This window comes from Hyla sarda, chromosome 3 (assembly GCF_029499605.1).
Source record: "Hyla sarda isolate aHylSar1 chromosome 3, aHylSar1.hap1, whole genome shotgun sequence".
NCBI classification, from domain to species: Eukaryota; Metazoa; Chordata; class Amphibia; order Anura; family Hylidae; genus Hyla; species Hyla sarda.
In genome coordinates this window covers 32,691,057-32,714,817 of record NC_079191.1, presented here as the reverse complement: position 1 = coordinate 32,714,817, position 23,761 = coordinate 32,691,057, and the positions used below count along the sequence as shown (strand labels likewise).

The following is a 23,761-nucleotide window of genomic DNA, read 5'->3' as shown; positions in this document are numbered from 1 at the left end:
AGGGGGGGGTGGGATGATGACAAGAGGATGATGAAGGGGTGGGGGTGTGGGATGATGAAGGGAGGGTGGGGATGATGACAAGGGGATGATGAAGGGGGGTGTGGGATGATGACAAGGGGATGATGAAGGGGGGTGGGGATGATGACAAGGGGATGATGAAGGGGGTGGGTGTGGGATGATGACAGGTGATGATGATGAGGGTCTGGATGATGACAGCCGGTGATGATGATGAGGATGTTAATGACGGGTCTGGATGATGATGTATTTCCCACCCTAGGCTTATACTCGAGTCAATAACTTTTCCTGGGATTTTGGGTTGAAATTAGGGGTCTCGGCTTATACTCGGGTCGGCTTATACTCGAGTATATACGGTAATCCTGTATAAGTCCTTCAAACAATTTACCCACAATGCACGTTAAACTTACCGGTGATAATGGCAAATGTGCTTCCTGTGCACCCTGTGAAGAAGTCTTGGATGAAACTTATTGAGGTGGTTTCAGCACCTCTTGTATAGAGTGTCTAGGAGCAATATTGATCCATTCGGGGTGATTGCGAAAGGGTACTTGGTAGGGTATAACAGACAGTATTATTGTGTATCAAGCCTATAATACAGTACAAGGTTCAGGTTCATTATACCAGCAAATTATGAGATGGAGGTGGACAACTATACATCAAAGTTCCTCTAGTACTAAATAAAGATATTAAAGGGGTTTTGCAGCAAAAAGTAACTTATCAACTATGCACCTCTCCCATGATCTCCTGAACGGGCTCCGGCTCGCTGAGAGGAGCATTTGCTGGGGACGCCACACATGCTTCATTCATTCTCTATGGGAGTACTGATGAGATCAGAGTGCTGCACGCGCTCCTCTCAGAGAGCCCTAGCCTGTTCAGGAGATTGCGGGGGGCCCAGTGATTGGAACCCCCCCCCCAATTAGACACTCTTTGAACCATTTGTGCCCATTATTGTGAAGAGTCCCTACATTATTGTATTCTAGCTGAGTACCTGGTGTTGCCCGTCTTCCTACCTAAACCTTGTGTGTGGGAGAGAAAAAGCAACAATGAGGCTCTGGTCCTCATATCATGATCTAATATCCCGTCCTCATGTCCCGACCTCATATCCTGTCCTCATATTCCTATCTCATATCCCATCCTCAGATCCCGACCTCATATTTCGTCCTCATGTCCCAATCTGATATCCTATCCCCTGCACTCACTATTCTCTGCACCTACCAGCTGGATGTTTAAACATGAGCAGGATGTTTTAAATGCAGAGTAGAAGATTGACCAGAAGTTCATTAGACAAAAACCACTGCCCCCCAAATGGGGGTTGGTTGAGCTTGATTTAACTCTGTGTATTTAGTTGACATACAAGTAACATGTTACAAGCTCCATTGAAATATCTCCAGTTATTTGGAAGCTATAATGGATCACACATACATACATACATACATACATACATACATACTTACACACATGTAGCTATATATATATATATATATATATATATATATATATATATATATATTGTGACAGTGTGGCAAGGAAAGGGTGCATTTCCCACACTGATCCTGCAGAAATCTCCACCTGTGGACTAATCAATGAGGCAGCAGAAAAGGGAAGGGTCCTTAAAAGCAAGAGAAACAGAATAATCTGGGCTCTCCCCTAGACAGAAGTGGCTGTTAGAGGTGGGAGACACCGTGTCCAGTGCCAGGCGGGCACAGCAAAGGCTGCTGAGGACACAAGCGTGGACTCCCGGAGTGAGAGACGCGGCTCCTGTAACATATAGTAGGTGGCTGTACGAATGGGACTTTATGTTCAAATGTGAACTGTGTCTTATAAGGCTGCAGGACTTATTGTGTTTAAACTGGCAGGGAAAAACCCATCAGTTATTAGTCAGGGCATGCTACATGTGTAGTGAGTGGCTAGACGGCCTAGGAGTTATTTTTATGTTTTGTTTATTTTGTTTATCCTGCACCCCGTTTAACCTGGCGAGGAGCCAGAATTGCAGAAAGGACTCGCTGTTTGCCGGTTTATTGTGGAAAAACGTGTCCTTTGGCTACGGCAAAGGACGATCCCAGAGTGAAACCCTTTACTATATATATATATATATATATATATATATATATATATACTTATGTGTGTGTTTATAGATTAGAAACGGGTTACTTCTACCATGTTAAATTTAAATTGATATCCTACAGATTATAATTAATGCTTCTGCCTTATAGGAATTCCAGTCCATATCTCTTCTAAACATCTCAGAGAATTACTTATCAACAATACAGATGACCTCACTCGTCCTTATGTCAGTGCCAGTGATTTTACCATTACCAAAGACGTAAACACTTGTCACAAAATTATTTGGACATGGACATGGAACAATATGACTGGAGATCTCCCGAATTTCCTTCAGGTATGAATTTCTTGTGGTATGCTACGCTTTTTTTTGCATAAATTGATTTTTTCTATGTTTTCAAAGGGAGACCTGCATGACTGGGGAAGTGGGGTTGGCTGACATTTGGGACTTATGAGCCCATTGTTGTAACTGTATAGGAGTATTGTAGCTGTATACTGGAGACAACATGTGGCTTGTTATAGCTAGAGCATTATGGTTGGCACCACAGCCCTGCCACTACCACCACTGAATATACGAATGTATGGCCAGGTCAAAAGTCCCTGTAATGGGAGAACTGTCATTGATAACTGTTGGCTGCCATGCTGAACAGATTTAGAGCAGATTTGGGGCAAAATCTGTTTGAAAGTTTTGAAAACAAATTTGACAAAAATAATAGAATTATGCACTTTGTCCAACAAGGTTTGGGCCAAAAAAGTGGGCATGGCTTTGCGTAAAAGGTGGCCTGGCTTAATTGCCCCAAAATTGCACAAACAAAAAAACTAAGCCAAATTAAAAAGGTGCAAACTAAAAGTAAACAGTCTTAAGATGTCTAGTCTAAGTTACGATTTAGGCGCTTTCTTATTTATTTCCCTTTTTTGGATGATTTTACAGCAATAACAATGATCAGAGAGGTGGAAAGATAAACCTTAAAGAGCTCCTTAAAGAGCAACTCCAATTTTGGCCCCTTCGCAGGATATGTGTTTAAAATTGCCGAACAACTTCATAGCCGGGACAGATTTATCAGGATACGGATTTACTAGAAGTCTAATGCAAGTCTATAGGCTTCTGGATAATCCATATACTAGTCACTTTAGCAGTGGGCAAATCTGGTACAAAGTTGCCAGCAATTTTAAACGCTTTAAGTCTTAAACACATTTCTATCCTAAAGATCGATTTTTATTTATATATTTTTTTCTCTCATAGTTTTTATATTTTTAGCTATTTGAAGCCTTTTCTTTTGCAGGGTGAGTTGTGTTTTTAAGGTATCCTTTTCTGATTCTATATGTTAGTATTAAATGTATATGATTTTTTTTTTAGGCGTTGTCCACCCTATTGTGAATGGTTCCATCGAGGAATCTGCAATCTGGTGGACTAGTCTATATTTGGTCTTGAGGGTATAATGGAAGACATGACCTATGTAATAGTAGAAAAAAGAGTGGTGACCAGCTCACCGCACAACGGTCTCCACTCACAGCTGCACGGATCCTATGTCCCCGATCCCGGACACTTCACATCTCCTAAAATGAAATACAGTCGGATCCAGCAGGTGCAGTTAAAAAGACTTCACATTTTATTCATCTCGTCCGAAACATCACAGAAATCTGAAGACAGCTGCAACACTAACACATTTCTGGTGCCTAGGCACCCTTATTCACAGCTTCATGACTAAGGGTGCCTAGACACCAGAAACACATCAGTGTTGTGGCTGTCTTGCGATTTCTGTGATGTTTCGGACACGATTAATAAAATATCAAGTCTTTTTAACTGCACCTGCTGGTTCCGACTGTTGTTTGTACTATAAGACATGACCTATGCCCTTTTAATGCCTTTCTCTGTAATCTTAGTTGTCACAGATGTGTAACATTAGGGAGTGCAGAGGCAGCAGTGATAACCCAAGCCCTGGTGCCTGTGCGGGCCTGAATAGTCCTTTTCTATGGAAAAAGACATCAGTATTATCCATGGCATTAATACAGTGCTTGGGGGACATGTTACAGAGTTTGCTTTGGGGCTTAAAGGCTATACATTACACCCCTGAGCAGTAATACAGTATGTATTGTTATGAATATGGAGTTAAATACATTCATTATTAATAAATGTGGTCCTTCTTAATACACAGGTCTATGCTGAGAATCTTACTGGCCTGCAACCTTCTATCATAACAAGGGTGGTCTATGATGGTGGTGTGTTTATATGGCCAGTATTTGGGGACATGCTCGCTTCATCAAACCTCCTGCCTCAGGTCAACAACACCATATTATTCTGTTATGTTTGCTTGATGTATTCTGCCTAGATTGTCATTGTTGTCTGTAGTTTTAAATAGGATTGCAAGTATGCCAATCTATTATCCGTAACTATGTACTTTCAATACAGTACTGTACTGTAGCACCTGGGCCGTATTCTCTTACAGACAGCAATATGATGACCCACAATGGTGTCTTCATGGCCTATTCTTTTGCCCTCTTTTGAGATCACTTTGTGATGTCAGTCTGATATAATGTCTCTCCACAGGTCATTGTCCATGTGAATGACATCCCTGCCCAATGCTCAGGTTCCTGTTCTTTCCAGCATCTTCTGAATGTAACTCCTGTAGTGAGGGATATTCAGTATACCTCAGGTACGCCTAATAAAATATTTCCTTTACTTCCTATGTACAAATATATAATTCATAAATCACTGATGCCTTATAGACAATACAGTATTATGGTTGGAATCTGTCATCAGTTTCATGCTGCCCATACCAAGGGAACGATGCAGGGGCAGGTTCCCTTATTACAATGGTGCATGAGTCCATCTATAATGCTGCATCAGTTCAATTAAAGAATAGTATTAAAACTAGTTAGGAATGGGGCACCGAGTCATCAGGGTATTCTCAGCTGGCTTCCCCTAACCCTGCTATACTTGATTGATATTGATATCAATACCAGCAGGTATAGAATACTGCTCCTATATACAGGACTACAACTACTATAATACTGTCTGTTACGTACCTGGATGCGGATGTCACGGAACAGGTAGTGGATCCTCTACCTGTGTGGCTGATGACTCGGACAGTATCGGGGAGTGGAGTCTAAGGTGTCGCTGGTCTTCACCAGAGCCAGCCGCAAAGCAGGATGGATTTGCTGTGGCAGGCGACACCCAGGTCGATACCTCCAATACGGCTCGACCACACAGGTAACCGGGCAAGGCGAGGTACAGGAGGATGAGACAGAGGCGTAGTCAACGTAGCAGAAGGTCAGGACAGGTGGCAAAGGTTCGTAGCAAAAAACGTAGCAGAAAAGGTCTGGGTACACGGGTATGGCAAACAGGCTATAGGGTACGCTTTCTCTCAGGCAATAGGCACTGAAGATCCGGCAGGGGTGTGTGGGAGGTGCAGGAACTTATAATGTGTTGTCAGGTGCACATACTAATTAAGAGCGCACTGGCCCTTTAAATTACAGAGCACCGCCACGCGCGCGCCCTAGGAGACGGGGACAAGCGTGGCAGAGCTCTGTGCCAGAAGCAGCAGAGCAGGGTAAGTGACGGGCTGGAACTCGCATGCGGGCGCATCCCGTGATGCGAATTCCGGCCTCACCAACAGACGGGGACCCCGGGACAATGCGCTCACGGCCGGATGTAGCGGCCGGAGCGCAGTGCGTGACAGTACCCCCCCCCCCTTTGGTCTCCCCCTCTTCCTACGGCTCAGAAACTTTTTAAGAAGATCTTGGACCAGATTATTGTCCTGAGGCTCCCAAGACCTTTCTTCAGGACCGAATCCTTCCCAATCCACGAGGAAGTAGCGTTTTCCTCTGACCAACTTGTAAGCAAGAATTTCTTTTACAGCAAAAACATCAGAGGTACCAGAGATGGAGGATGGCGTGATGTCTTCTCGAGAAAAACGTTTGTAGATGACAGGCTTCAAGAGGGAGACATGGAAGGAATTCGGGATCCGGAGAGAGGAAGGCAGATGGAGAGAATAAGCCACGGGATTAAGTAATTTTTTGACTTTTGACCCAAAAAACGTGGACCTAATTTGTAAGAGGGAACCTTAAAGCGGATGTACTTGGAGGACAACCAAACCTTTTCCGCAGGAGAGAACTCGGGAGGATGACATCTTTTCCTGTCTGCTTGAGACTTCATACGGTCCGTAGCAAGAAGAAGAGAATGGCGAGTCTTCTGCCAGATGGAGGCGAAATTTTGAACCAGTTCGTCAGCCATAGGCACTCCAGAAGAAGAGGAAGACAAGGGAAGAGGTGGGCGAGGGTGAAGGCCGAAGACCACAAAGAAGGGGGAGGTTGTAGTGGACTCAGAATTCCTATGGTTATAAGCAAATTCGGCCCAGGGTAATAAATCGGTCAAGTCATCATGACGAGCGGAGACAAAATGACGAAGATAGTGCCCCAGGACTTGATTCACCCTTTCTACTTGACCATTGGATTGAGGGTGGTAAGCCGAGGAGAAGTCCAATTTAACTTGGAGGCGAGAACAGAGGGCTTTCCAGAACTTGGAGACGAACTGGACCCCCCGATCGGAGACAATATGAGTAGGTAGTCCATGGAGACGGAAGATGTGAGTGAAGAATAGCTTGGCTAGCTGCGGTGCTGATGGCAACCCTGGAAAGGGCACAAAATGGGCCTTCTTAGAAAACCGGTCAACCACAACCCAAATGACCGTGTTGCCACTGGAAGATGGAAGGTCGGTGATAAAGTCCATTGCTATTTTGGTCCAGGGCAGCTTAGGAACTGGCAGAGGTTGAGGAAGACCAGCAGGCTTGGCACGAGGAATCTTGTCCCGGGCACAAACCGAACAAGAGCGGACGAAGTCAAAGACATCTTTTCTCAGAGTTGTCCACCAATACAGTCGGGAGATGAGTTGCAAGGATTTACGTATTCCGGCATGGCCGGCCAAAAGAGAGGAATGACCCCATTTCAAGATTCGGAGTCTTAGGCGGGGGGTAACAGGAGGCAGGTGCTGAAGAGTTGCTGGAGCTGCAGAAATGAGACGATCGGGAGGTATAATGTGTTGAGTATGTGGTTCTTGGTCTTGGACCTCAGGGAATCTGGATAGAGCGTCAGCCTGACAATTCTTCTCTGCAGGCCGAAAATAAATAAAAAAGTCAAATCTAGAGAAAAACAGAGACCAACGGGCCTGACGAGGATTGAGGCGATGAGCAGTCTGCAGATATAGCAAGTTCTTGTGGTAAGTATAAATGGTAAGTGGATGTACAGAACCCTCCAAGAGATGGCGCCATTCTTCCAAGGCCAACTTAATAGCCAAAAGCTCACGATCTCCAATTGTATAGTTTCTCTCTGCTGGTAAGAAGGTTTTGGAGAAGAAACCGCAGGTTACCGTTTTTCCCTTGGAAGATTTTTGAATCAAAATAGCGTTTGCACCGACCGAAGAAGCGTCCACTTCCAAAATAAATGGCTAGGCTGAGTCTTGTCTTGACCAGACAGGAGCAGAAGCAAAGGCATATTTTAACTGTTTAAAGGCTTCTTCGGCCTCTGGAGTCCAGACCTTAGGATTAGCCGCTTTCTTAGTAAGAGACACGATGGGAGCAACCAAGGTGGAGTAATGCGGAATAAATTGTCCATAATAATTGGCAAAGCCAAGGAAGCGCTGAATCGCTTTGAACCAGAAGGTCGAGGCCAATCCAGTACTGCGGACAACTTGTTAGGATCCATTTGCAGACCTTAACTGGAGACAATATACCATAGGAATGGAAGACTGGTCTTCTCAAAAGTACACTTTTCAAGTTTAGCATAGAGATAGATGATTGTCTCGGAGGCGCTGTAAAACTTGGCGGAGGTGGGAACGATGAGAATGTCATCTAAGTAGGCAGCAACACAGGAGTATAGGAGATCACGAAAAATGTAATTGACAGTCTCCTGGAAGACCGCCGGAGCAGTACAGAGTCCAAAAGGCATCACCAGATATTCAAAATGACCGTCCATTATGTCTTCCATTCGTCCCCTTTTCATATACGAATTAAATTATAGGCCCCACAAAGATCCAACTTGGAAAAGATTTTGGCCCCTCGCAGACAATCAAACAACTCAGTGATCAAAGGAAGTGGGTAGCGGTTCTTAACAGTGATCTTATTCAGGCCACAGTAGTTTATGCAAGGTCGTAGGGATCCATCCTTCTTTTCTACAATGAAGAAACCGGCTTCGGCAGGAGAGGAGGACTTCCTGATGAATCCCTTCTGTAGGTTTCCAGTATATACTTAGACATGGCCTGAGTTTCGGGTACAGATAAGGGGTAGATTCTGCCCCTGGGAGGTGTGGTGCCGGGCAGCAGGTTAATGGAACAATCGTAGGGGCGGTGTGGAGGTAACACCGGCTTGCTTTTCACTGAAGACATCAGCATAATTCAGTAGAAAGTAAGGCAAACAGGGCAGTGGGGGAGATGATGGTTCCAATTTGGTCACCCGTACGTGAATACAATGATTGTTGCAGTGCGGACTCCAGCAAAGGACTTCTCCGGTCTTCCAATCCAGCTGTGGAGCATGGAGCTGCAACCAAGGTAGAGCCAGTAAAAGAGAAGTACAGTGTGGAAGCACATAGAAGGACAAGTTCTCTCTGTGTGAGACTCCGACTTGCATTAACAGGGGTTCAGTGCGGTATAGCACAGTACAGTACAGTTTTTCTCCATTGACCGGGGAGATGAACAGCAGTTTCGGGAGGCGTAGAACTGTCAGGAGATACTTGTGCACTAGAGAGGCATCAATGAAGTTACCAACGGAGCCAGAGTCCAGGAAGGCCAAGAGTGAGAGGTTCACTTTAGAAGGAAGAAGAAGCTGAATCGTCATATTTAAGCGTGGAGAGGAGGAATTCACACCTAGGTTGGCCTCTCCCACAAACCCTAGGTGCAAGCGTTTCCCTGTGGCTGTGGACGTACAGGACAATCTTTGAGGAAATGATCGGCACTGGCGCAGTAGAGACACAAATTCTCAGCTCGGCGGCGAGTTCTTTCCTGCAGAGTCAGGCGAGTCCGATCCACCTGCATAGCCTCCACTGCGGGAGGCAAAGTAAAGGGATGCAGTGGTTGTTGGAAGACAGGTGCCAAGCGAGGAAAGCACTGAGGTCGTACTGATTCTCTTTCCTGACGTTGTTCCTCACGTCTCTCAGAGAAACGGATATCAATCCGGGATGCCAATTGTATCAGTTCATTCAGATTAGATGGCAACTCCCGGGCAGCGAGGACATCCTTTATCTGGCTAGATAATCCCCTCTTGAAAGTAGCACAGAGAGCTTCATTATTCCAAGATAACTTTGATGCCAGGGTCCGGAACCGGATGGCATACAGTGGAGTTGCCCTGGGAAAGACTCAGCAAAGCAGTCTCAGCAGAGGAAGCTCGGGCTGGTTCTTCAAAAACCGTGCGGAATTCCATCAGGAATGCCTGGAGATTAGTTGTGATAGCATCACTGCGATCCCATAGTGGAGTAGCCCAGGCCAAGGCCCTACCAGACAGGAGACTGATGACGAAGGCAACCTTTACTCGTTCAGTGGAGAACTGGTCCGTCATGAGTTCTATGCGCATGGAGCACTGTGTCACGAAACCCCGACAAGACTTGGGATCCCCCTCAAACTTCTCAGGAAGCAACAGATGGAGTTTCGAACTGGTGGCAACGGCTGCAGCAGGAGGCTGTACTGGAGCTGGAGGAGGTTGTGGCTGTGGTGGATTCTGCTGGGCTGATAGCAGCTGCTGCATCATGGCGGATAGCTGGTTAAGCTGCTCTGCCTGCTGGGCCAACTGCTGGGACTGAAGCGCCACGACAGATGCAAGATCTGAATCAGGCAGAGGAACCCCAGTTGGATTCATGGCCGGATCTTGCTGTCACGTACCTGGATGCGGATGTCACGCAGCAGGTAGTGGATCCTCTACCTGTGTGGCTGATGACTCGGACCATATCGGGGAGCGGAGTCTAAGGTGCCGCTGGTCTATACCAGAGCCCGCCGCAAAGCAGGATGGATTTGCTGTGGCAGGCGACACCCTTAATGCCAGAAGCAGCAGAGCAGGGTAAGTGACGAGCTGGGACTCGCATGCGGGCACGTCCGGTGATGCGAATCCCAGCCCCGCTGACAGACGGGAACCCCGGGACACTGCGCAGCACGTGACACTGTCCTATATACTGTTCTAAGAAAATAACTACTATAATATAACCTCCTATGTTCAAGAATATAACTACCATAATACTGCTCCTATATACAGGAATATAACTACTATAATACTGCTACTATATACAAGAATATAACTACTATAATACTGTCTCCTATATACAAGAATATAACTACTATAATACTGCCTCCTATGTACAAGAATATAACTACTATAATACTGCCTCCTATATACAAGAATATAACTACTATAATACTGTCTCCTATATACAAGAATATAACCACTATAATACTGCTCCTATATACAAGAATATAACTACTATAATACTGCCTCCTATATACAAGAATATAACTACTATAATACTACTCCTATATACAAGAATATAACTACTATAATACTGCTCCTATATACAAGAATATAGCTACTATAGTCCTGCCCCTTATTTACAATAATAAATCTACTACAGTATAATGCTGCCCTTTGTATACATTATATTATAACTATAAAATAATAGAAGCACAAAGAATGACATGCGGTTATTTTTGTTGGCACAGGTTTTGGATGTGACTTCATTGTCAGTATTTTAGGATCTGGATTTCCTAGAAATGTATTGGATCTGAAAATAAAGATAAATCAAACTGACTGTACTGTTACTGAGGCCAATGCCTCCAGCATAGTGTGCTGCATTGAAGAAGTTCTACCACTAGGGGAGCACCAAGTCTTTGTTCATGTGAAACCTCAAGGTTTTGCCATTGGTGGAAATGGCAGCAATATTTTTCTGCGTGTTACTCCCAAACTGTTTGCTGTCCTGCCGCCTGTCATTCCACAAACTGGTGAGTTTGGCTTTTCTAATACTGTCACCATACATCAAGGCAGATAGATATAAATAAATGCAGGGGGGCATGTTCTTATTCCCACAAATATTGTGTCTTAAAGGCGTTCTCCGGTGGAAAACTTTTTTTTTTTTTTTTTTTAAATCAACTGGTGCCAGAAAGTTAAACAGATTTGTAAATTACTTCTATTAAAAAATCTTAATCCTTCCAGTACTTATTAGCTGCTGAATTCTACAGAGGAAATAATTTTCTTTTTGGAACACAGTGCTCTCTGCTAACATCACAAGCACAGTGCTCTCTGCTGACATCTCTGTCCATTTAAGGAACTCTCCAGAGCAGCATATGTTTGCTATGGGGATTTTCTCCTTCTCTGGACCGTTCTTAAAATGGACAGAGATGTCAGCAGACAGCACTGTGCTCGTGATTCAGCAGAGAGCTCTGTGTTCCAAAAAGAAAATAATTTTTTTCTGTAGTATTCAGCAGCTAATAAGTACTGGAAAGATTAAGATTTTTTTTTTAATAGAAGTAATTTACAAATCTGGAAAAATTTTAATAGTGATACGTAGCTCTACAACATAAAAATGCACGAGGTTAACTGGATACCTCTCACCCAAAAGAGGAAAAAGGGAATTCATCATAAAAGGATAAAATGTGCCGGTCCTCAGTACATTAACTCATCAAAAAGTTACATGGTATCTGTCTGGTATCACCAAGAAAGGAAATAGATATAGTAATCCAATGAATAGATTTATTATATAAAAAACTCAGTATGTGAGAATTAGCAATAAAATACACTTAAAAAAATGATAATGGTGAGCCCCACGCAGGCACCAATGTAATAGTTAAAATTGATGCCACGAATACACATATAGATAAGTAATACAAGAATCAATATGACTCCATATGGCCACTAATCTACATAAAAGTTGAATAAATCACCATATCTAATGTCACTTGTAATAAAGTGACAACCTGCAACAAAGAAACAACCTGCAACAAAGAAACAACCTACAACAAAGAAACAACCTGCAACCAAGAAACAGCCTACAACAAAGAAACAACCTGCAACAAAGAAACAACCTGCAACAAAGAAACAACCTGCAACAAAGAAACAACCTGCAAATGAATATAAATGCAATATTGTTGATTTCAAATAGCTGTAGTATCCAATAGTGACCATAAGTTCTGTCCTGTAAATGAAAATGAGAAGATCGCGATCTTGATAAGTAATCCTATGTGGAGTTGTGGCCACACTCATATGTTGTCACTCTGCATGAATTAGAATAGTCTTAGATTGTCGTTCTGCCAATTGTATCCACTTTATGATAGTATTGCATATACACTGTATCAGTGTTGATATATCTGTCCCGTATGCTGCACACTCTGTGATTGCTGTATTGTTGCAGCACAATTACTGTAATAAAGTTGTCGTCACTTTCGTGCCACTCACCGCTCCTGGGACCTGGCTAGCTGTGTCACGCTCCAGCTGGGGCGGCGATGTGCGGCCGCGTCTCTTCCAGCGAGCTTCGGAGATCGCAGTTCTCGGCCGGTCAGCGTGGTTCCCAGTGGCGTCTGACGTCAGCAGTCAGCTGATTGCAAGTCAGCTGACTGTTTAGTTGTAAGTGCTCATCCTTTAAAATAGTTAAAGGAGTACTCTAAATCAACAAATTTAACTGCCATTAGCAATCATTTATCAAGTTATACAATAGTCTAAAGGACCTTCATAACCTATATAGCAAGCATACCGTGTTTTCACGTAATCCGGAAGTTCATCCTCTGACTGTGAGCTATGACGCTCGTTCCCCATGTCCTGGCCATCTGTCACCATCTTTGTAACGAAACGTCATCATTTCTGTGATCCTCCCCGCAGTCTGCCGGCCCCCACAAGCCCGAGTCGGTCCCTCTCCGTCTGAATATTCATAACCCCTCTCGTTTCCTCAGCCAGCATTTGCTCTGCTGAGGAAATGCCTCCCTAACCTTCCTCCTATCATGCTGCGAGTTGCGCGCCTGCGCACTCAGCAGCATCTTCGGACCGGGCATGTGATTACTTTCGTCCAGTAATAAAACTGATAGTTACGTCGGCGTAACTATCAGTTAGATTCACAAATCAACTTACACATAATGTAATGGGTAGAGAACAAGTTCCATGCGGATAGGGGTGGTGGTTAGGGAAAGGGGAGGCAGAGAGGGGCGTAGTGCTGAATATTATTTAGGGGTGGGGAGCTACAGTGAAGGAAGGCTTGAGACCAGAGGGACAGGCGATATGAATGCTGGGTAGCGTCAATCATGACGTCACTTTGAGACGTAGAGTACCCGGAAGTAAGAGAAATTATAGCGGGCTGTAACGGGAGAACCGCTGGACCGATTCGGGAGATCAGCACCTCTATTTAAAGGTATTTAGATACCCTATTCTATGGGGACATAGCACCATGTCCCCCTATTCTATGGGGACATGGTGCTATGTAATAAAGCGACAACCTGCACCATGGTGCTATATTTGGATGTCAGATCCCACTGAACTCTATTCACATTAAGCACCCTATCCCGGTGCGCTTTTCCTTTTCCTACATACAGCGCTTCAAGAAGACAACAATTGCCATATATCCACTTAGATCATTGACCGCCTGCTGACTAACTCTATTTAAACAAAAGGACTTTAAAGGAGTACTATGATATTGAAAAAAATTTCCCCATAGAATAGGGTATCTAAATACCATTAAATAGAGGTGCTGATCTCCCGAATCGGTCCAGCGGTTCTCCCGTTACAGCCCGCTATAATTTCTCTTACTTCCGGGTACTGTATGTCTCAAAGTGACGTCATGATTGACGCTACCCAGCATTCATATCGCCTGTCCCTCTGGTCTCAAGCCCTCCCTCACTGTAGCTCCCCACCCCTAATAATATTCAGCACTACGCCCCTCTCTGCCTCCCCTTTCCCTAACCACCACCCCCATCCGCATGGAACTTGTTCTCTACCCATTACATTATGCGTAAGTTGATTTGTGAATCTAACTGATAGTTACGCCGACGTAACTATCAGTTTTATTACTGGACGAAAGTAATCACATGCCCGGTCCGAAGATGCTGCTGAGTGCGCAGGAGCGCAACTCGCAGCATGATAGGAGGAAGGTTAGGGAGGCGTTTCCTCAGCAGAGCGAATGCCGGCTGAGGAAACGAGAGGGGTTATGAATATTCAGACGGGGAGGGACCGACTCGGGCTTGTGGGGGCCGGCAGACTGCGGGGAGGATCACAGAAATGATGACGTTTCGTTACAAAGATGGCGACAGATGGCCAGAACATGCGGAACGAGCGTCATAGCTCACAGTCAGAGGATGAACTTCCGGATTACGTGAAAACACGGTATGCTTGCTATATAGGTTATGAAGGTCATTTAGACTACTGTATAACTTGATAAATGATTGCTAATGGCAGTTACACTGGAGCGTGACACAGCTAGCCAGGTCCCAGGAGCGGTGAGTGGCACGAAAGTGCCGACAACTTTATTACAGTCATTACGCTGCAACAATACAGCAATCACAGAGTGTGCAGCATACGGGACAGATATATCAACACTGATACAGTGTATATGCAATACTATCATAAAGTGGATATAATTGGCAGAACGGCAACTAAAGGCTATTCTATCTGATGCAGAGTGACAACATATGAGTGTGGCCACAACTCCACATAGGATTACTTATCAAGATCGCAATCTTTTCATTTTCATTTACAGGACAAAACTTATGGTCACTATTGGATACTACAGCTATTTGAAATCAATAATATTGCATTTATATTCATTTGCAGGTTGTTTCTTTGCTGCAGGTTGTTTCTTTGCTGCAGGTTGTTTCTTTGTTGCAGGTTGTTTCTTTTTTTGCAGGTTGTTTCTTTGTTGTAGGTTGTTTCTTTGTTGCAGGTTGTTTCTTTGTTGCAGGTTTATTCTTTGTTGCAGGCTGCTTGTTGCAGGTTGTTTCTTTGTTGCAGGTTGTTTCTTTGCTGCAGGTTGTTTCTTTGTTGCAGGTTGTTTCTTTGTTGCAGGTTGTTTCTTTGTTGCAGGTTGTTTCTTTGCTGCAGGTTGTTTCTTTGTTGCAGGTTGTTTCTTTGTTGCAGGTTGTTTCTTTGTTGCAGGTTGTTTCTTTATTACAAGTGACATTAGATACATGGTGATTTATTCAACTTTTATGTAGATTAGTGGCCATATGGAGTCATATTGATTCTTGTATTACTGATTGTTGTATCTATATGTGTATTCGTGGCATCCGTTTTAATTATTACATTGGTGCCTGCGTGGGGCCCCACATAAGGCACACTATTATTATCATTTTTTTTTAAGTGTATTTTTTTGCTAATTCTCACATACTGAGTTTTTTTATATAATAAATCTATTCATTGGATTACTATATCTATTTCCTTTCTTGGTGATACCAGACAGATACCATATAACTTTTTGATGAGTTAATGTACTGAGGACTGGCACATTTTATAATTTACAAATCTGTTTAACTTTCTGGCATCAGTTGATTAAAAAAAAAAAAGGTTTTCCACCGGAGTACCCCTTTAAGAAACCATGATACTTTGCTACTGCTATTTTTTATTTTTTTTGTGATCATGACATGTAAATTAGTGCGCTAAATATATACCACTGGGTGGCGCTGTAGAGTATTGCTGTAGAGTATTGCTTCAAGTGAAGTGCTTTGTTTCATAATTAATACGGTTATAAAAAGACATATGTCCCTTTGTAAAGGGTTACTTCCTATTGACAGCACACCATGTGGTCAGTGTGGTATAAGTCTATTCACTTTTTTTTCTAGGGGGGGTTGGGGGGTTAAAGGGGTACTTTTCCCCTTGACATTTTATCCCCTATCCAAAGAATAGGGGATAAGATGTCTGATCCCGGGGTTCCCACCGCTGGTGGTGGAGCACCGGAAATTTGTGACGTCACGGCCATGCCCCGCTCGTGATGTCACAGCCACACCCCCTCAATGCAAGTCTATGGGAGGGGGCGTGATGGGCATCACGCCCCCTTCCCATAGACTTGCATTGAGGGGGCGTGGCTGTGATGTCACAAGCAGGGCGTGGCCGTGATGTCACAAGCCTCCACCCGCATCACCAGTCATCCGGCAAGGAACGAAGTTGGGTCCGTGCACAGGATGTCTGGGGTGCTGCAGCCGAGATCACGGGGGTCCCCAGCAGCAGGATCCCCGCGATCAGACTTCTTATCCCCTATCCTTTGGATAGGGGATAAGATGCTTAGGGGCGGAGTACCCCTTTAATGATTGATGTGGTCCATTCTAATAATAATTGCAAGTTTTGTACTTTTATAATTCTTCTTGTTGTATTTATCTTTATTTAGGAAGTAAACTGGTAACTCTGGAAGGTGTATCTCTTGATGGTGCAACAGCAGTGGCTTTTGGGTCTCAACTGTGTCCTGTTCATGCTAGTACTTCCACTACAATCACATGCATAGCACAGCCACAGGCATGTACATGAGGAATGATACCGTAGGGAATGTATTAACTAGATTTTTTTCCCCTACTTGGACCCATTTACTGAAACTGAATGTTCTTTTTTTTCTAATCTGTTTCTATTTTCTCATTGTAATTTTTTTTATTTTTGTTTTTTTGTACAATATTATTGGGGCTGAGATCTCTCTTGAACAGTTTTTAACAGCATTTAGTCATATGATTTACAGCAGAAACTATGGTCTATAGATGCAATAGACAGGGCCTATGCTAAATTGAAAACACTACTGGACATTCTCCGTGACCTTTTTAGAGATCATTCTACATTCTGCTGTATTTTTTACAACAAGCCCCATGAACATAGGCAACAGTAGACTGATGCTGTGCAATTCACATGAATGGAAAAGGTGTCCAGGTGTGCTTGCTGACCTTTTCAGAGGTCATTCTACAGGGAGGGGGAGGCTTATGTGTGAGCAACAGCTATTGTTTGCATCTTTGTGATCTGTATACTGGTGTCTACCTTTTCTGTAATCTTGTCTGTGATGATAAGGAGGAGAATGCTGGGAAATAATCTGTAAAGAACAGGAAGTCTTTTAAGCCTAGTGGCCAGAATAGAAACTACAGGATTTCAGGATAATTTTAAATATAGAATTAAGTAAAAGTAAAATTATAATGAAATACAAAAGTTACTAAAAATATTGTGAATTCGGGTAGAAAACAGACATGGTGCACATCTACAATCTTGTATAATGATCTGATTGCTTCTCAGCATAATATCAAAAACTAACAGGTTGTTCGTATACATTTTTGATCAAAAAGTACAAGCCCACTCGCCACGTCAAGGCCACCTATTTAGAGTGGGTCCCTAACGTCCCTAGCATAAAATGGCGTAGCACTGGGCGGCGACCACCACCGCCGCGACACCAGTGCCCACGGGGGGTAAACGACCCAACGGCAGAGCGGCCCCAATGCCACTCAAACCAGTCTATGGGCCGCACCTCCCCGCAGACACGGCGCCACGGCAGCAACGGACGCCGCACAGCACCACACCAGTGTGAACAAGGTGTAATAGCTCACTTACCATGCTCTCCCAGTCAGACTGGGAGGCTGCTAGGAAAGAAATGGCCCTAGCAATTCACCAACAATTCTCAAAACATATGTTTACACCACAACTTGATTTAAACGATAGGTCATTTTCTGATTACACATTCCCTTTAAAACCAGATTAAAGGGCTACTGTTACGCCGAGCGCTCCGGGTCCCCGCTCCTCCCCGGAGCGCTTGCAGCATCCTCTCATTCGCAGCGCCCCAGTCAGACCTGCTGACCGGGTGCGCTGCAATATCACTCCCAGCCGGGATGCGATTCGCGACTCGGGAGGCGCCCGCTCGCGATGCGCGTCCCGGCTCCCGTACCTGACCCGTTCCCCGTCTGTCTTGTCCCCGCTCTCGCGGCCCCACTCCTTAGGGCACGCGCGCGCCGGGTCTCTGCAATTTAAGGGGCCACTGCGCCACTGATTGGCGCAGCAGGCCTAATCAGTGTTATCACCTGTGCACTCCCTACTTATACCTCACTTCCCCTGCACTCACTCGCCGGATATTGTTGCCCTTGTGCCAGTGAAAGCGTTCCCTTGTGTTTTCCTAGCCTGTGTTCCAGACCTCCTGCCGTTGCCCCTGACTACGATCCTTGCTGCCTGCCCTGACCTTCTGCTACGTCCGACCTTGCTCTTGTCTACTCCCTTGTACCGCACCTATCTTCAGCAGTCAGAGAGGTTGAGCCGTTGCTGGTGGATACGACCTGGTTGCTACCGCCGCTGCAAGACCATCCCGCTTTGCGGCGGGCTCTGGTGAATACCAGTAGCAACTTAGAACCGGTCCACCAACACGGTCCACGCCAATCCCTCTCTGGCACAGAGGATCCACCTCCAGCCAGCCGAATCGTGACAGGTACTCTGCCCCTAGACATCTTATCCCCTATCTCAGCTGCGGCACCCCAGACATCTGGTGCACGGAGCGAACTTCGCTCAGTGCCGGATGACTGGTGATGCGGGGTGGAGGCTCGTGACATCACGGGCGCACACTGCTCGTGACATCACGGTCATGCCCCCTCAATGCAAGTTTATGGGAGGGGGCGTGATGGCCATCACGCCCCCTCCCATAGACTTACATTAAGGGGGCATGCTCATGACGTCACAAGCCTCTGGCCCTGAACCCGATGCTCTAAATGAATGATGGGTGCAACATGGAGATCGCGGGGGTCACCAGCGGCGGGACCCCCGTGATTAGACATCTTATCCCCTATCCTTTGGAGAGGGGATAAGATGTCTTGGGGTGGAGTTCACACATACAGGATCTGCTGCATATTTTGGGTAGCAAAATCAGCTGCGGAAAAACAGTAGCAAAATATGAGCAGACCCTGTACATGTGAACTTACCCTAACTATATATTTTATGTAATGGGGATGGAGGACCTACAGCAAATATAGGTTGCCATAACCTTACCATGTAACATGTGAAACATGAACTTTACATTCTGTGTTTACAACAGGTTTAGTAAGGTGTACAGAGTATTTAAGGGATGGAGTGTACTGAACTTGTAAAGAGTTGTCACCTATTCACTTATGTGATTTTAATGAGAACCTGGCTAGAGGTGGCGGGAGAAATCTTGCTGTGACACTTCTATCACATTAACTAGAGATGAACGAATTTTTGAAAAATTTGATTCGGTCAATCCGCCGAATTTTCCCAAAAAATTTGGTTCGGTCCGAATTTATTTGCGGTGAATTGCTATTAAAAATGGCTATTTCGGGGCTACAGAGAGCCTCAATAGGGGTGTAGAACACTTTGCCTTGTGGTAATACGCATTGGGAGTATGCTATTTTAGTGAAATAATACTGTTATTCAGTGGGACATGTAGATCACAGGCATCGCTATTAGAATCAATGCTGCACAGCGGCATAATGACAGAGCCTGGTAAATGGAATGAGCAAACTTTAAATCCTTTTTTGAGGACCCATTGGAGGGCAAGTCTGGTGCCAGCAGCCTCGGTAATTCCAGCTCCAATAGTGTATAATTGCTGCAGTGTATACGTTGCTGCAGTGAAAAAGCTCGCATCTTAAAATCGAGCTGGCAGTCCAGCTACCGCCTGTCCCAGTCCCTGCCTCTCAGCGCAACCCCATGCTCATGGCTGAGTGTCCACTTCAAAAGGGAGGGACTGCAGCCCCAGCAACTTGGAAAGGAGCACATTCAGCTTCTGTGCCGTTGGATTAGTGGGCACATAGTTCTAGAAGTTGCTGCAGTGAAAAAGCTCATACTTGTATCTTAAAATCGAGCTGCAAGGCCACCACGAGGCCAACTACCTCCTGTCCCAGCCCCTGCCTTTAACCCCCCATATGCCCATAACTGAGTGTCTCGGGTGCCCGAAGTGTTTGCTTTGAAAAAATACTGTCAAACTACAAGATCAATATAACAAGAAGATCACATGGCGGCACAATGAATGACAGAGCCTAGAGGTTGCAGCAGCGTGGGTAGACCATAGGGCTGCACTATGATAGAGCCTGGATATGGCAGCAGTATGAGGAGACCATATGGCAGCACAATGACAGTCTGGAGGTGGTGGCAGCCTATGTAGGCCACAGAGCGGCACAATTTTAGAGTAGTGTGTAAGTTTGTACTCTCTCTCAGTGGTGCAGGCCTGACCCGGGAGGGCTACTGGGTAGATCCTGGCAGTATGAAATGCTTGTCAAAAATATCAAGCCATGCACGTGTAAGTAAGCACGGCTGGTACTGCGAAACTGGTATCAAACTTTGAATGTCTAATCAGTTATGGTTTAATTTTCTCGCTCCAACTTGTTTCTTTGGATTCTTGTGGTAATTCCAGAGATAACATATGAGGACTAGCGATGATCGAATTTTATAAAAAATTTCATTTGTACCATTAGCAGAATTTTCAGCAAAATTTTGGGTCGATATGAATTTATTTGGGTCGAAAACATATAAAAAACTGACATAAGCCAGTGGAGACCAAATGGCAGCAGAATGACACAGCCTGGAGGTGGCGGCAGCATGTGGAGATAATATAGTGGCAGAATGACAGCCTGGAAGTGGCAGCAGCCTGACAAAACCATAGGGCCTCATAATTGAAAAGATTAAAGATATATTTTAAAATTTAAATTGAAGATTTTAAATAGATTAACATAAAAATACTTTCAACTTCGGGTGACTATGGCCCCCTCCGCACTAAACACCTGCTCTGATGGCACACTACTGGCCGGGCAGGACAGCTTTTCCAGTGCATACTCTGCTAGTTGCGGCCCCAAATCAAGTTTTGGCTACCCAGAAGTCCAGCGGTTCTTTAAAGTATGTTGGCAGGGTCATGTCAAGGTATGCCACCACCTGCTGGTTCAGGTTCTGCTCCAGGTGTACCTACTGCTGATGAGTTGCTTCACTATGCGGGTGAAGAAAGGTACTCATTAGCGACTGTAGACTCAGGCTGCTGCTGATGGAGCTGGTACTGCTCCTGCCACTCCAGCAGCCATGGCAGTAGAATGTGAGCGCAGAGGGCCTCCCAAGTCTGACCTGCGAGAGGATGGACGATGACGCAGATAGGCATCGGCCAACTGACTACGTAGGATGTCTTTGTAGTAGGTCAGTTTGTCCTCCCTCTCAGTGGGTGTAAAAAAAAGGCCCCCATTTTGTGCCGGTAGCAAGGGTCCAATAAGGTGGAGAGCCAGAAGTCATCCCGCTGCCGAATGGTGACAATTTGGCGGTCACTACGCAAGTGACTCGGAGGGACTCCCTGCCTCCATCTCCACTGCCTACTGCCACGGTGTGTCTGGGTCCTCTGTCTTGTCTTCCTCATCACCCTCTAGCACCTCCGGCTGCTCCTTCTCCTCCTCTCCTGTCAGATGACTATAAAAACCACCCATTTCACAAAACGTAAACTTTGCTCCACTGTCCCCCTCCTCCTCCTCTTCCAGTTCAGCCCCCACAGGGCTCATGTGGCCGTGAGATGTAGGCGCCACGACTCCAATGCCCTGACCAGCCATCATTTCCAACATGTGTTGTAGGAAATGAAGCAGTGGAATGACGTCATTCATCCCGTAATCCTGGCGACTGACTAATAAAGTGGCTACCTCAAAGGGCCTGAGGAAACGGCAGGTGTCACGTATGAGCTGCCACTGGTTCACATTGAAGTTACACAGGGGAGTACCCCATCCGCTTGGATCATCCGCTTTGACGTGTACGAGTGGCTAAAAGTGCATGCAAAGTTTCATTCCCATTGTTAGGATGTCTTGCAGATGGGGGAACACTTCAGGAACCGCTTGACAGCCAGATTGAACATGTGTGCCATGCAGGGCACATGGCTCAGGCTTCCTTGTCGCAGCGCAGACAAGATGTTCTTCCCGTTGTCGGTCACCATGGTACCCATTTCCATTTTAGTGAAGTAAGCCATGATTCGATTTCTTGATGAATGACACAGCCTGAAGGAGGCGGAAGCATGAGGAGACAATATAGTGGCTGAACGACACAGCCTGGAGGTGGCAGAAGCCTGACAAGACCATAGGGCCTCACAATTAGAGAGAAATAAAGATTAAAGATATATTTTAAAATTTAAATTGAAGATTTTAAATAGATTAACATAAAAATGTTTATGTAATGTGCTAGCAGCATGAGGAGAAAAAAATGTGGCAGAATGACCAAGCCTGGAGGTGGTAGCAGCAAGAGGAGACCATATAGTGACAGAATGACACAGCCTGGAGGTGGTGACAGCCTGACAAGACCATAGGGCCTCACAATTGAAAAGATTAAAGATATTTTTAAATTGCATGTGGCCAGGTTAACATCCTCCGGATACTTGATGAAAAACTGCCACACCATAGAGTAGCTGATTTTCCCTCCAAAAGTCCGCACTGACTGATTGCTACTGCTGCTGACTCCAGGGACCCCGACTCCAGTGACTTCTATGGGGAGGGAACAGCATAGGACAGAGGCAATTGTAGGACAGGGACTGCTCCCGGGACATGCCAACTGAGGGTTGTGTCTGAGGAATCCACCGACTGTTGACTGGGGGTGTCAGGTGTCACTTGTGATGAAGTGGATGACCTGCTGAGGTCCAATGCAGTTGTGCCTAGTGTGTGTCCCCGAAGTGTTGGAGGCCTCAAAGTCAAGTCCTGCAGCCACCATCAAGTCAAGTAAGCTAAAGTCACAGCTTTATGAGTCAAGTCAGTCCCTGTCATCTGTCAAGTCAGCGTGGTCTGCATTCAATTGTCCAGTCCTACTACAAGTCCCAGCAAGCCCTTAAGGTCTCTGCGTCACTGGTCACCTCCTTGGGCCTTGGCTGAGCTGTAAAGACTTTACCAACTGTCTACCCTCAGTAAAGATACCGTTGTCCATAACTTGGCATCAGAGTCTTTATTGCCCGGGGGCCTAGCCCAGGATCCAGCGGTATACCATCGGGTGGTTATAGGCTAAACCACGCTCTGGCGTCACGAATACAAGGGGTTAATGCCATCTGCCCCTAGGGTAACAACATCTGCCCTGCACCGCACACCCCGCCACCACACATTCTCCTCTTAACGCAAGGCCACAGTGGGAGGCACAAGGACCCCAGCAGTACAGGATATTTCAGAAAGGAGTATGTTGATCCTGTGAGGACCGGACTGCATGTGATGGGGCAGAGTCGTGAAGTGAAGAAAGGAATGGAGACAAGATAGAAATGATAGGCAGATAGTTATATAGTGGGAGGAGCAGGGGACCACAGCATCACAGAGTATTTCAGGAGGGGAATATCCTGATCTTGTCAGCGGCCACAGATAGTGACGGAGCAATGTAATGGACAACATACTCTGTATGAAGCATATCTCCTGCTCTTACCTCTTACGTCAGTGTTTCCCAACCAGGGTGCCTCCAGCTGTTGCAAAACTACAACTCCCAGCATGCCCGGACAGCCTTTGGCTGTCCGGGCATACTGGGAGTTGTAGTTTTGCAACACCTGGAGGCACCCTGGTTGGGAAACACCGTCTTACGTACTGTGTCCTTCTTTCTCCAGACTGACAACGTGTCCAAGAAGATCGTCAGAATTAAATTCGGGCAGGAATGGATGGCCTTACCCGATTCCATCTTGTTTGATCCTTCCCTCAATCCCCATATTTTATCCATTTCTCCAAACACAAGCAGCACAGCAGGTGATAGGAATCTTACTAAATGATTAATATTCCTTATCTAATTAATATTCATGATCTTGTTAATATTCA

General features: G+C 45.3%; 1 protein-coding gene across 5 annotated transcripts in view; it reads left to right on the top strand.

Annotated features, from left to right (window-relative positions):
- PKHD1 (PKHD1 ciliary IPT domain containing fibrocystin/polyductin) overlaps positions 1–23,761 on the top strand; it is a 707,308-nt gene that overhangs the window by 71,357 nt on the left and 612,190 nt on the right. For all 5 annotated transcript variants that reach the window (XM_056564010.1, XM_056564009.1, XM_056564011.1 and 2 more), the window contains 6 exons: positions 2,229–2,413; positions 4,233–4,355; positions 4,625–4,730; positions 10,769–11,047; positions 16,402–16,526; positions 23,557–23,692. In XM_056564010.1, the coding sequence (XP_056419985.1) occupies positions 2,229–2,413; positions 4,233–4,355; positions 4,625–4,730; positions 10,769–11,047; positions 16,402–16,526; positions 23,557–23,692 (954 nt within the window). The remainder of the gene's footprint in view (positions 1–2,228; positions 2,414–4,232; positions 4,356–4,624; positions 4,731–10,768; positions 11,048–16,401; positions 16,527–23,556; positions 23,693–23,761) is intronic.